Raw genomic sequence first — 12,852 nt, forward strand, 5'->3', positions numbered from 1 at the left:
AAGCAGCCTTCTATCTTGTTAATAGCTCCTTGAGCACAACTCCAAGACTCTAGTCTGTAGATACCACATTTCCAAGTTAAATAGCCTTCTCCATTGTACTCCGTAGTCCGTATTCTTCAAGGTTTCATTGTACCCTCGTTGCTTAATAAAGATAAAAAAGACCCTCCGTGCATTAAAAAGGAAGATTGATGTTCACAGAAATGACAAAGCGACATTCCCTGATAGCCAGAAGGGCTTTCTATGATTTTTTTATCACATTTCAATCGAAAATAATTACAGTTACAAGTGTCAAAAAGTCCTTGAAGCAAGTCGCAGAAAGTGTAAAGAGATACTTCCAGCAGCGAAGTCTTGACTTGCAGAATTAGAGGTATATATATTACCTAAGCGCTTATTTTAAAGATGCCTCAAAAAATATTTGACTACTGCATCATATGATATATATCGTCGTGTGATTGATCAGGCTGATCAACTTTATAATGACAAAATGTTACAATGTAAAACCTAGAATTATGATCCATGACTTGTAAAGGAATAAAAAGTGGAAAATAAAAGCACATAAGATAAACCAAATTACACCTCTTTTGACACTATACATGCTCGCATTCTCTCAACTTCTCTTTTTCTCCTTCTGGGTCTCCAACACCTTGCTATCTTTGCAAATTTTAGGCCCCTTCCTCTTTGGCTTTATCTCAACCAGTGGGGTACACGCTTTCAGGTGTTCCACAGCTGATTATCTCTAAATTCCAAAGTCAAACTACACCACCTATTTTCCAGCACAAATCAGCTAAAAATAAGTTTCAACTCTACGGCATCCCGAATCTTGAATTGTTAGGAAGATATGTCCAGTATCTGAATCATGCCAGCCAAACCTGAAGCTGTCACAACTTCCTAGCTTCTTGGGTTTTTCTACGCAGCTCCTGTCCAATCCCTAGGCCCCTCTTGAAAAAGCAATCTGTTTATAAATCGTTTTCCTTTCCAAAAATCAACTTAACCAATGCCGAAGTAGATATCTGAATCAACTTGCATTCATCTGACCCAGTCGTTTCATTTCCTTCATCCAAAATTCTTTGCCATTAACCCTACATTGTGCCAAAATCTAAATTTTCCCACTTAAAGGGAGCAACCGAGCCAATGTCCGGGGAACCTCGCAAGAATAAGCAGACACATACACAGACAGCAGCTATTGCAAGCATTGAATTAATGTAGGGACGCTGAAGTAAGCCTTGTGAAGCTGCAACCCTCATGTTGTACTTTCTTGCAACAACTGCACAGCTTACACAAGATCTGGGCCCTTGTTTAAATTGGGTAATTATCTTATGCTCTTGCTCCAATGCCAACTGTGATTGCTCTATCTCACTCATTACCGTGACCGAAACTTGGCCATTCTCTCTGTCAGTGAGTTTACGAGCCACCAGCTTGTTGTAAGAGTGATTACTCCTCATCAAAGCATAAGCATATGGTGACTGCCCACTTGCATCCAGAAGGGAAGTCCAGCAGTTCAATCCAATCTACAAGAATTGGGGTGAAGAACAGAAGGATTAACAAGAGTTCCAACGACAAGATGTACAAACATATATGTATTTATTAGCTTTTTCTTTTGTCAAAAATACAATTTTGATCCCTGAAGTATATCAAATTCTAATTTCATCCATGACTATTGTTTCAATTCAGCCGCAAACTTTTAAGAAGTTTCACGGTTACCCAAACTCTATTTTACACGCTATAATATGACAATTGCTTATGTGACAGACATCTTCTGAGTTCTGTACCAAGTCCTCGTAGAGCTAACATGACACGTTTAGGCCTCATTTGTTTTCAGAAATCATCTCAACTCATCTTATCTAATAATTACAATTTACAACTTTCCCAAACTTTCAAATAAAATACAATACACAAAACAAGAGCATACAAAAACATGTGTATTAGGACCACAATATTTTCCATTCATTTCCAATTTGTAAACGTTAAATTAAAATCTGTGTATATTTTTATTTTATAAGATCAATATATGGCCTTGTCACGTCCCAATAACAAGGATGTGTCCAAAAATGTTTTTCTTTTGTAGTGATAAGAACATTTGAATTTACTAGAGTAACAGCCACAACCGCGGCAAGAACAATTATATCAATATTTACAATCACCACAATGGTAGCAGTAGTAGTAGAATACCTCCTGTGGATCACTTGTCAAAGCATCTATCAGATCATCGGAACCAGAAGTACAGGCAGCCAAATGTAGAGGTGTAACACCACCAGGTCCCACAACATTTGGCAGAAAAATATATTTCCTCAAGGCATCCTTACTGCTAATAATAAAATAATTGATGAGCATATTAACCATCTTCCTGCACCTCCTTTTAACTGCTCGGTTCAACAGCTGAATCTCAGATAGTGTCTCCAAGGACTCCCTTGACAGCTCATCCCCATCCAAGTTTCTTTCAACCAGTATGTCTAGGATTGCTCTGACCAAAGCACAACAGTCCCTTTCAACAGAGAACGTGAGTAAAAATCTGAGCCGGCTAAGCGAATAATCAGGGCCCCCAAGCACAGAAGTGTTCCCTTTCCTTTGGAATAGCCATCCAAGTTCATTCAAGAAGTGCATAACTTCCTCCCTTGACTTTGGCCGCCCAAAATCATATTTATTGTCTTCCATAACAACATTATATTCTTTTGGCTCCAAATCAAACTCCGATTCAAGAAGCCTCAATTCCTCACAAATGATTGGATCAGCTATTATGACAGGAAAAAAACTGCCCTTGAAACCGTTTTCTACCTGCTCACATAATATTCATAATGGTCAGGTACAATGAAGATTTTTCAAGGATTCATGTCAGAGATCTGAATAGCAAACCAAAATAAATAGAAGAATTCCTACAGTCCAACCTCAATGAAACAGCGGCCAATAACTCCAGGTGCTTCAGATTGAATTTTAAAACCGACAAAATTTATCTCATCACAAGACGTTCTTTGGCAGGTAGATTCCGTAATTTCCTTTGATATGTAACCACCCATGTAAGTACAATGAATCCTGCACAAACCGGAAATCATTCCTTATAAAGACAGAATTTTAACAGAATAATGTATATAATCTTTTCAACAAGAGATATTCGTTTGACCAGCCACATTAGCATATTACCCTAAAAAAATTTATCATTTAAATCTTTAAACAACAAAAAATTGTAGCCTAAAAATTTGCAACAATCTATTATTTTCTAATTAATTTTAATTATCCAAAAAAGACCCTTCAGTTCTATGTTCAATTCAAAAATAGATCATCCAATTCTATATAACAATCCACGAAAACATGTTGTTCTCTCAAAGGAAGTGTTCCTCCCGTCTAGCCACATCATCCACTCACATTATATGCATATATAAATGCATATCATAAAATGGAAATTACATACCTAAGTTAATAATATATCTAATTGTATTAGTAAATTTTTTTCATCGGTAAATAAAATTTTATTGATCATAACAATGGGCAAAGCCCAAGTACATTTACCAAATTATGATGTAAGAGTCTTTGAGATTTCCTAACACATCTTGGTTTTCTCAACGCATGTTAGTTTCTTAACCAATGGATTCATAAAATTTATTTAGAAAGCCTGTAAATTATTACATTAGATGGCCAAAGTTATTTTAGCACACCATATAAAAAGCTCTAGGTATGTTCTCTAAAACAAAATATGTAAGCAGCTTTCCCATCACTAACATAGAAAGAAAACAGAGTGAGGGAAGAGAAGACCAAGATGCTCAACTGAATGTTGAAAATCAAGAATTCACTTGGACACAATAATTTTTATTTAGTAAATCTAGCAATTTATGTACTTCCTACAAGTCTACAACTAGCGTATCTTAAAACAGGAAGCACATAGCACTTACTTGGCTCCAGGATTAGACAGATTTCTACCCTTTAAAATTAGAGGGGTTTCTTGCCCACCCACAACTGCCAAAGGGGACACCAAAATCAACTCTGGGGAACTCCATGTTCTCCAGGATTTGCATAGCCGGATCTTCCCTGAAGAACAATATGAAGAGATTAAGATTAATCACAATGAGATAATCCAAAATTTATATTTAACTTACAAACCATCAAAATGAAACAATATTCTCTCTTATGTTCACCTGGATTTTATAACATCAAAACACCCTCATGACAAGGAAAAAGACGGCCAAAAAGTACAACTGGTCCATAACCAAAGAAAAATTTAGTCGACCAACCCATTTGTGCTCACCGTCTTTATGTGATGCTAATTGCCTGCCTGTATGAACAATAAATCTGCCACTTCTCCAAAAATCAGAATCTGAAGATTCAACCAAAGCATTAACACGCTCAAGAAGGTTTTGTTCAAGCTGCAAGAACACATACACACTGCAAGTGGTCAGTATAGTGGTTACTTAGATGTTGCTCAACTAGCATTACAGAAGATCACTCACTTGCTCCCAGGCAGCAGACGACATAGATACATAAATTGATAGAACCACGCATCCGGGTCTTATGAAGCTCTCCATTTCTGAAGGACGGTTAGATAGCCAATGGTATATCTACACAAGAAAATCAATTTACAAAGTTGGCAGTTACCAGATATATTATTACATCTCCATGCCATCTAATAAAAAATGACAGGTGAAAGTACAAAACATAAACTCCTCACCTCTGTCCGCAATGTCACCGGAAAATGACTGGGATCCTTGTCAAATAGTTTGAAGATTATTCGACCAGTGCGATCCTGTGGGAGGAATATTACAATTATTTTATTCAATTAGAAATTTAATAAACTAAATTTCAGACAACCCTGGAAGAAAAAGTATCATTATAAAATACCGTGCAGAGCCGAGTTACCTGAGCATCAGAATTCAGACTAGAAGGTGAATGATCAGATCCAGAAGAAGCATACCCAGCTTGATAGGGAAAGCTTTGAAACGAACCAGGTTCAGCTCCTGTATTAGATCCTCTGAACAGATCAAAAGGCCTATTACAATCAGCAGTTCTGCTAGCTACAATATTTGCATTAAGACCACTACCGATTGTCATCTTTTCCGGCTTCATAGTTTCAGTTTTGGTTCGTATTGGGAACAGATTTTGCACAGGAGAAGACGATGGAGACCTCTCTTCAATGGGATTACTGCTGTCAGATGAGAAATACTTCCTAGAAGATGCCAGTTTTGTCAGGCTATCATCCTCAGGTGAGGAGCCAAACAGCTGCAAAGGTAAATTAACACGGGCATCTTGAACCTGACCATCAGAATCTTCCATAGGAGACTGGTAACTGCTGCTACTTCTATCTCCTCCAACAGAAGGAAACTCTAGAGGAGGTCTCTTTTGCAGATTAGGAGGTGCGGCTTGGTCAGCGTAAGTAATCTTAGTTTTCTCACTGTCACTGCTCTGGCTGCTCTTTTGTGATAATATTCTGGTAGCATCAGGAGTAGGTGTTGCTGGGGTAGCCGAAAGAACAGTAAGCAAGTCCATTGTTGAAGGAGAAGAAGTGTTTCCATTCAGCTTGATCTGATGCTCGAAAGAAGCATGACCAGGTAATTTACTAGTCAAACTTGCTAAATTAGGCAACTTTGCGGCAAGGTCCGCAGGCAAAGATAATGAGTTTATCTTACTAAGAATCTGAACAAGATGGTCTCTATCTGGTACCGATGAGCAATTTATTGTTTTGTCTTCATTTTTCCCTATAATTTTGAATTACATGAAGATTAGCATAAAACTTACAAGAGAGCGACAGAAACACCATACATATAGCCAGTCTAATTTACCTTGTGCGCGAGCTATAGCGGCCAACAAGTTGACAATATCTAAATTTGCAGTGCTTGCATGGTTGTCCCGGTTTCCAGGTAGTAAAAGCCGTGAGGCGACATCCTCGGGTTGGGTTTTCCTCCGTCGGCGATTATGCCCAGCAAGTCTACGCCTACAACTCCTCTTACCCTCATCAAACTCGGAAAGGGGATGAAACCTGGCAAAAGGTCCACCAAAGATATTGATGCGTAAGGTTCTAACAAATTCAAAAGCCCAAAGTGGTTCTCAAATCAAACTTGTTAAACATGAAAGTTCAGAAGAGAAAACACACGCGTAACAAACACACAAAACTAGACGGTAACCTGCTGCACTGCTGGCAGAACCTCTGCATCTGGTTGGCAACGAGGGCTTTACTAGATTTGCTGTGAACCTCACACACTTTGTGTCGACGGTGATAGTCCTTTGCGTTTGACAGATCCTCCTTGCAGTTATCGACCTGACACATAGGATAGTTGCCGCCGCTACCGGGAGATCCGGACCGGACCCTTTTGTTTGATCTCGACTGGGGCTCGGAATCCTCTTCGACGAACTTCAAGCCGCCGCCAAGATTCAGCATAAGGCTCTCGTCTTCTTCCTCCAAAGGCTTGTTCTTCTCCGCAGTCGTCGTCGTCGTTGTAGTACGCGGAGTACCCAACCGCAGGTCCACGGGCTTTGCTACGAATCCGAAGCTGTCCCAACCCCAAACGTTGGGGTTCCAGTTGTCCATGACAGGATTTTGAAGTCCCGGTGTTGGTGTCATCATTCGCTGTGGTGCCTGAATATTAGGCAAATCACGCTTCTTGGCCAATGAAAACGGACCAGGCAATGTTTGCTGGTGTATAAAAATGGGAGACGCCACCTGCGGACCTGCCTCCTCCATATCTCTTCTTGTCTCCTCTCAAAGGATTACTACCCACCTTTATATATATCTATATCAAGAACTGAGATTAAAGTTTCAAAACCCGGGAATCCAAATCTCCTCCCAAAAAAAGAAAGAAAATGATATCCAAGATAACAGAGAAATCTGACCAAACTCACAAAGACCAGAGCTTTTAAATTCACATTTCAAGTTCACCACAATTAACATGGCCTCACAACGATTTAATATACGGATAAATAGATAAACTTAACAATTATAGATGCAGAATCAAAAAACAAGTGAATCAAATCAAAATTTACAGCCAAAAATACACACCTTCACAGAACTGTGAAGTACAGCCACATGTCCTTAAGCCGGAGTCGAACAAAACTAAACAAGAGTCAAAGTTGAAATCAGATCTAAAAAGTTTTCAGTTTTTGGAACAGAAATCTCAGAGAAAATATCAGTAAAACCTCGAAATCCCAACATCTAAAACTAAAGTTCATCCAAAACCCAATCCAAACCAGTTGGATATCACAAACCGATCTAAAGCACCTCAACCAAACAAGTGAAGTCTCTCCGCAACTATCTTCTACTTTTTGCGTTGCCAACTTTTCGCCCCCCGTCCTTACCTTCTAACAAACTCTTCCCTTTCGGTGTTGGCCAAAAACCGTAAATTAGATCAAGATCGAGGTTTTAGTAGGGGCCGTCCTGTGACCATTGAAGAATCTTCGACTTTTCATCTGAGGCAACTCTATTTTACTCCCACTTTTATCCTTTTTTTTTTTTTTAAATATAATTTATTTTGAGAGAGGGTTCTTTTATCGCTTTTTTTTTAATCCATTTTATTACTCTAATATTATGAACTTATTTGAATGGAAAAATATAATTATAAGTATAATTATATATTAATCTATATATTGATGTAATGTGATTAGTTAAAAAATAGATTTTATTAAAAATAATGTTAATTTAAATTTTAAGTATGAATAAATTAATATTAGTACACAGATTAGTGCGCGACTGCGTTTGTATGTAGCAAAACTCTATTTGAATAGAAAAAATTATGAATTTAACAGATTTTATTAAATTAAGATAACTTTATATAAAATTTATTTTATAATAAAAATAATTTTATAATTTTCATATCGCATCCAATCTTGTTAATTAAAACTTTCTCATATATGTTATATTAATAAGGAAAATAATAGCTACAGTTGTGAATGTGTAAATATTGTATAATTATTTTAAAAATATATAAAATTACATAAAAAAATTTATATTAAAAAATTATATTATAATAATATTTTATTTATTATTATTTAAAATATTTTATCGTATGCGATTTATTTAACTAAATGAAAAAATGAGGCATTTTCTAGGTAATTGATGAAGGAACTTTTATCGAATTATAAGAATATGATGTTGACTTTGTACGTGAAATTACTGCGTTGCCATAACCCCGCGAGCAAGTGTTGTTGTGGGCAGTCGAGTAATTTTATCCATCCAATTTTAAGGAAATTTTTATTAAAGTGTAATAATTGATCATAATATAATTAATATTGCATTAATCGTGGAATGTGAAATTACTTTATTAACATCGTCCTACAGATTCTTCATTTAATTTTCTATATCACTATTGGCCTCTCTGGCCCACACATTGTTTATTTCCCTTCTTGTTTTTCTTTATTCTGTTCCCCTTCTTACATGATATTGTTGACTCTGCGTGCAAGACAACGGTACAAAAGCAAGAGTCGTTATATTTACAAGTGGATGTGTAAAATAATATCTACGAGGTTGATATAGCATGATTTAATTAATAAGATTTATATTTATATATTTTTCTTAAAAATTAAAATATGTCACATCAACATAATTCAACCTGTGTACTACGTATCGACTTATGAATATAATTTACAGAGTAATATTATATACCATATTTTCATCATATTTTATAAAATATGATATATTTATCACTATTAAATAAGTTTATTATTCGTACCATTATTATAAATAATTTTGATTTTATATATCTACACTTCATTTAAAATATAATTGTTAAATAATTAAATAGATTTATAAGTTTACCCTTTTATCCTTAATTAGTGTTTATCATATAAATGAAAACAAAGGGGTAGGTCACGGAATTTTTAAGGAAAGAGGGATTGGATTGATCTCCTCGTACTTGGGCGCTGTTTTTCTTTCTTCTGGGCCAGATGAAATGAGAAGAGTAGACCGCGTGATACTTCGGTGTCGTCGGCGTCACGTAACTTCCGCACCCCAATTTCATACATCTTTTTTTCTCCACGTCGTCGTGCGAAAGGAGTAATTTCATACATCTTTCACACGACGCTCTGTCCTTAATTAACATTTTAGTTGTATTTATCTTTGTTTTCTAAATGGTAGATAGAAAAATCAATTAAATAGAAAATTATTTTAATTAAAATGTAATTTTATAAAAATATAAAATTTATTATTATTAAAATATAAATATAAATAAAAAGATGTGAAGAAACAAGGAGAGAAATGAGAATGGAGTAGAAATTGATGGGGAGAGGGGTACACCGTACGGAGGTAGGAGGGTTGAGTTAATTGAGGGGGGAGGGGCAAGTTGAGGTGTGGGAAACAGCTGTATTATTCAAGGGCGATGCTAACACTGTCTGTCCTTCGTACTGCTACTGCTGCCAACCCATTTCCAAACTGTACAACCTTGGACGCTCGCTCGAATTCTGGCGCCATTTCCTTTGATTTTTATTTATTTTTTACTCATCTTTTTCCTCTTGTCAGTAGGCTTATTCGAGCTGAAATAATGGATTTTTTTTTTTAATTTTCGACTTTTTTATATTTATTAAAACTAGGTAATTCTTACGCTATATTGGATTTTATTACGTGGATTTCTTCTACGTTAGTACGGTATCTACGTGGACACGCGTGCCCGACCGGTGTTGGAGGACACCAAGGACAGGATGGCGCCAGCTGTATGACTGTGGTGCACAGAAAAACGAGCCTATTTAATTTTTAATTTTATTTGGTTGTAGCTCATTGATCGGAGAGAAAATAAAGGTTGCCGTACAAACGCAGGTACACCGTTGATGTGCAAGTGAGCAGTGACCAGTCCCATCATTTCCTTTCGGTACATGTTTTAATTTGCGAGTGTAACTATTAGGGCCTAGGCACCCTTTCTTTGATAACTGCATGGCAGGATTGAGAGCCTTCTCAGCTTAGGTTCAGTTTGGATCTTAAATTTATTTTATTTTATTATTATAATATTTTTAAATTTTATTATAAAATATAATAAATAATTTAATTTCTTTTAATTTTAAAATAATAATAATATTAAAAATAACATTCTAATAATATTTTATTAAATTTTTAACATTTATAATAATTTAATTTAACTAAATTTAACTTCTAAGCATAATTTAGAGCATCTTCATTAGCTTAACTAAATTCATCTTTCAATTAACTAATATCAACACTTATTTATATTTATTTATTCCATCTAAATTCAATCACCACATTAAATTAGTCATTCATTTTCTATATAATAAAATATTATTAAATTAATATTTTTTTATTTAATTTATTTTATCACATTTTATAATTCTATTAATTAAATGTTAATAATAATTATATTCTAATTAAATTAATATTAAAAAAATATTATTAAATGTTAATAATAATACTTATATTATATTAAATTAATATTATTATATTATAATTAAATTAATATTAAAAATATTATTAAATATTAATAATAATTATATTCTAAATATTAAATATTAATTATATTTTAATTAATTTAATTTATTTGTTTGGAATAAAAAATTAATATTTTAATATTTGATAAATGAATAATAATCTTTCATCTTTAGCTTACAATTGTTGTAAAAGTTTAAATTATTTTAAATTTACCAAATCTAATGTAAAAAAATTTTGAATTAAATTATATAAAATTTGATCAAACATCTTATTAAGTCAATGAAAATGTTCTTAGTATTCATACGACACGTTCATTTTATTTTTTAAAACATAAACTTAAGGAAAAATAATGTCATACAACTAAGAAAGGCCTTGCATTAAAATTTAAAGAGTTTTGTTATATATAAATATTTTTATGTATTTTTTTATATATTTTACTGATATAATTAATATAAATAGTTATTTTATATTAAAAAATAATATAATTAATTATATTGATAAAAATGTATAAAAATATATCAATTAAATTTTTAAAATTTAAAAATAAACATATAAAAACAATGCCTATGGAAGAAGCCATAAAACGCATTTATTGTTCGGTCTTCTTCCTGGAGCTTATCGTTACAGTTGGTTGACCTAAGCTTGTCCACAATTTTTTCTCTCATTTTTCCGACTGAATTAGCAGAGAGCACGAGGGAGGAGATACGTGAGAGTTAGCTGTGGTTATGACAGTGAAATAAGATAGATTTTTTTGAATAAGAGTTTTGTTATGTATAATTATTTTTATATATTTTATTAATATAATTGGTTAATTATTTTATTTTTAAAATATAATACAATCAATTATAATATTAGAATACATAAAAAGTAAATAAAAATGATTGTATGAATAGTTTTTATTTAAATAAAAATTAAAAAATAAATAAAATATTATTTTTTAATATTATTGTTCTGATATTTAAAAAATTAAATTATTTATTATATTTTATATAAATATTTAAAAATTTATAATAATAAAATCAAAATAAATTATATGAAATATTTTTAGATTTTAGTTGTATGAAGTGGCATTGAAACAATGAATCATACTCCAAAATCAAAAGTTTCAAATCAAAACGAACTATTTCCTTCTATCTAGAAAAAAGTTAAGGGAGATTTATCCCAAAAATTAGAAATTAACAAAAAAAAAAGCAATAAATGACAACGAAGATTAACCTAACTATAATATAATAATACGGTATTAAACTCTCTAATTTATTAAAATTGAAAGAAGTCAACACTATTGGACTTTCGTGAACAAATATGTAGAGAGAGAAAGAGTGTACAGGTATAAGAGCATTCATATTACTTTTCTATAAAATTTTTTATAATTTAATTAAAAATCATATTTTTTAAAAATTTTTCTTAAATTTTATTCGTCTTTTAAAAATCTATTATATCTCATTTCTTATTTTTTTCTCTTAAAATCATATTTTTCATTCTTTATTTATTATTTTTTCTCTCACTTCTTCTTATAAACTTAACTACAAATTTAATTATAAACTTAAAATAATAGTTTTGAGATAAACAGTAGATTTCCATATTTAGAGATCCTCTATAGCAACCTCATCCATTCACCATAAAATAGAGAATAGGATGAGGAGGGATTTGAGGTGGAATCTCTAAACTTTTTCTTAAAATTTGAAGAATTTATACTTTTATGATATGAGATGTGAATGCTGTAAGAGTAAAACTTATTTGTAAAAAATCAACTATTTTACTTAATAGAAGTTGTTAGTTCATTATCTTGAACATATAATTTATAAGAGTTTATTATTATTATTATGAATGAATGAGCATGCAAATATGCTTCCCCATTCACTTAGTTTTTCCATGTAATTTGTACGAGAAAATTATCAATAATAAATACAGAAATAATGTTTGTAATATTAAAATATCTCACATATTTATTTTACAAAAAATATAAAAAGTTATTTTTTAATAATAAATTTTACTTTTATTTAAAATAAATATTCAACTTTAATTTCAGTCTTTTATCTCATGACTTCACCAAGAAGTCTAGTAAATAAAAACCAAGACATCAAAAATAAATAAAAAAACAAAAAGCTCCCACGTGCTCATTAATCTCTTTGAAAAATGGGTTTAAAAGAGGAATAGGAAAAAGACCTTAAAAAAAAGGAAAAGAAAAAAGAGCAAGACTATCACTTTCATGGTCGTCCCCAACAAGATTAGGATTAGGCATGCAAAGATGCCTAGATTCAAGTGGTCGTGGCAGGAGTGTGTTCTTTTGTAGGTCCAAGTGGGCTAGAACCCAACCAACCATGTGCAGCCCAACGTACGAAATCACATTAGTTGACGAATTCAACGGTCGAGATCCATTCTACGGACAAAAAATTTATATCGCACTTACTTCGTCCCTGGTTGGCTTCCCTTATGTACGTGTACCACGTGACATTTCGGTAGTATTGCTTACGAAGGGCCTCCGAACCTTCCCTCCTCTTGTACTTTCC

At 32.9% G+C, this 12,852-nt stretch overlaps 1 protein-coding gene across 2 annotated transcripts; it reads right to left on the minus strand.

Moving 5' to 3' along the window:
* Window positions 1-353: 353 nt before the first annotated feature.
* Window positions 354-7,377, minus strand: LOC122315517 (squamosa promoter-binding-like protein 14). 2 transcript variants are annotated; one of them, XM_043131458.1, is made up of 12 exons: window positions 7,273-7,290; window positions 6,977-7,030; window positions 6,105-6,710; window positions 5,763-5,959; window positions 4,843-5,678; window positions 4,655-4,729; window positions 4,437-4,544; window positions 4,235-4,352; window positions 3,882-4,017; window positions 2,883-3,027; window positions 2,170-2,772; window positions 354-1,508 (listed from the first exon to the last, which is right to left on the minus strand). In XM_043131458.1, exons 3-12 carry the CDS (start codon window positions 6,659-6,661, stop codon window positions 1,080-1,082), a joined length of 3,204 nt encoding a protein of 1,067 aa, XP_042987392.1. In that variant the 5' UTR covers window positions 6,662-6,710; window positions 6,977-7,030; window positions 7,273-7,290; the 3' UTR covers window positions 354-1,079. The 2 variants fall into 2 exon arrangements, with proteins under 2 accessions (XP_042987392.1, XP_042987391.1); XM_043131457.1 differs by having other exon boundaries at window positions 6,105-6,722; window positions 6,977-7,377.
* Between the last annotated feature and the right edge of the window lie 5,475 nt (window positions 7,378-12,852).

This window comes from Carya illinoinensis, chromosome 7 (assembly GCF_018687715.1).
Source record: "Carya illinoinensis cultivar Pawnee chromosome 7, C.illinoinensisPawnee_v1, whole genome shotgun sequence".
In the NCBI taxonomy this organism is placed as follows: Eukaryota; Viridiplantae; Streptophyta; class Magnoliopsida; order Fagales; family Juglandaceae; genus Carya; species Carya illinoinensis.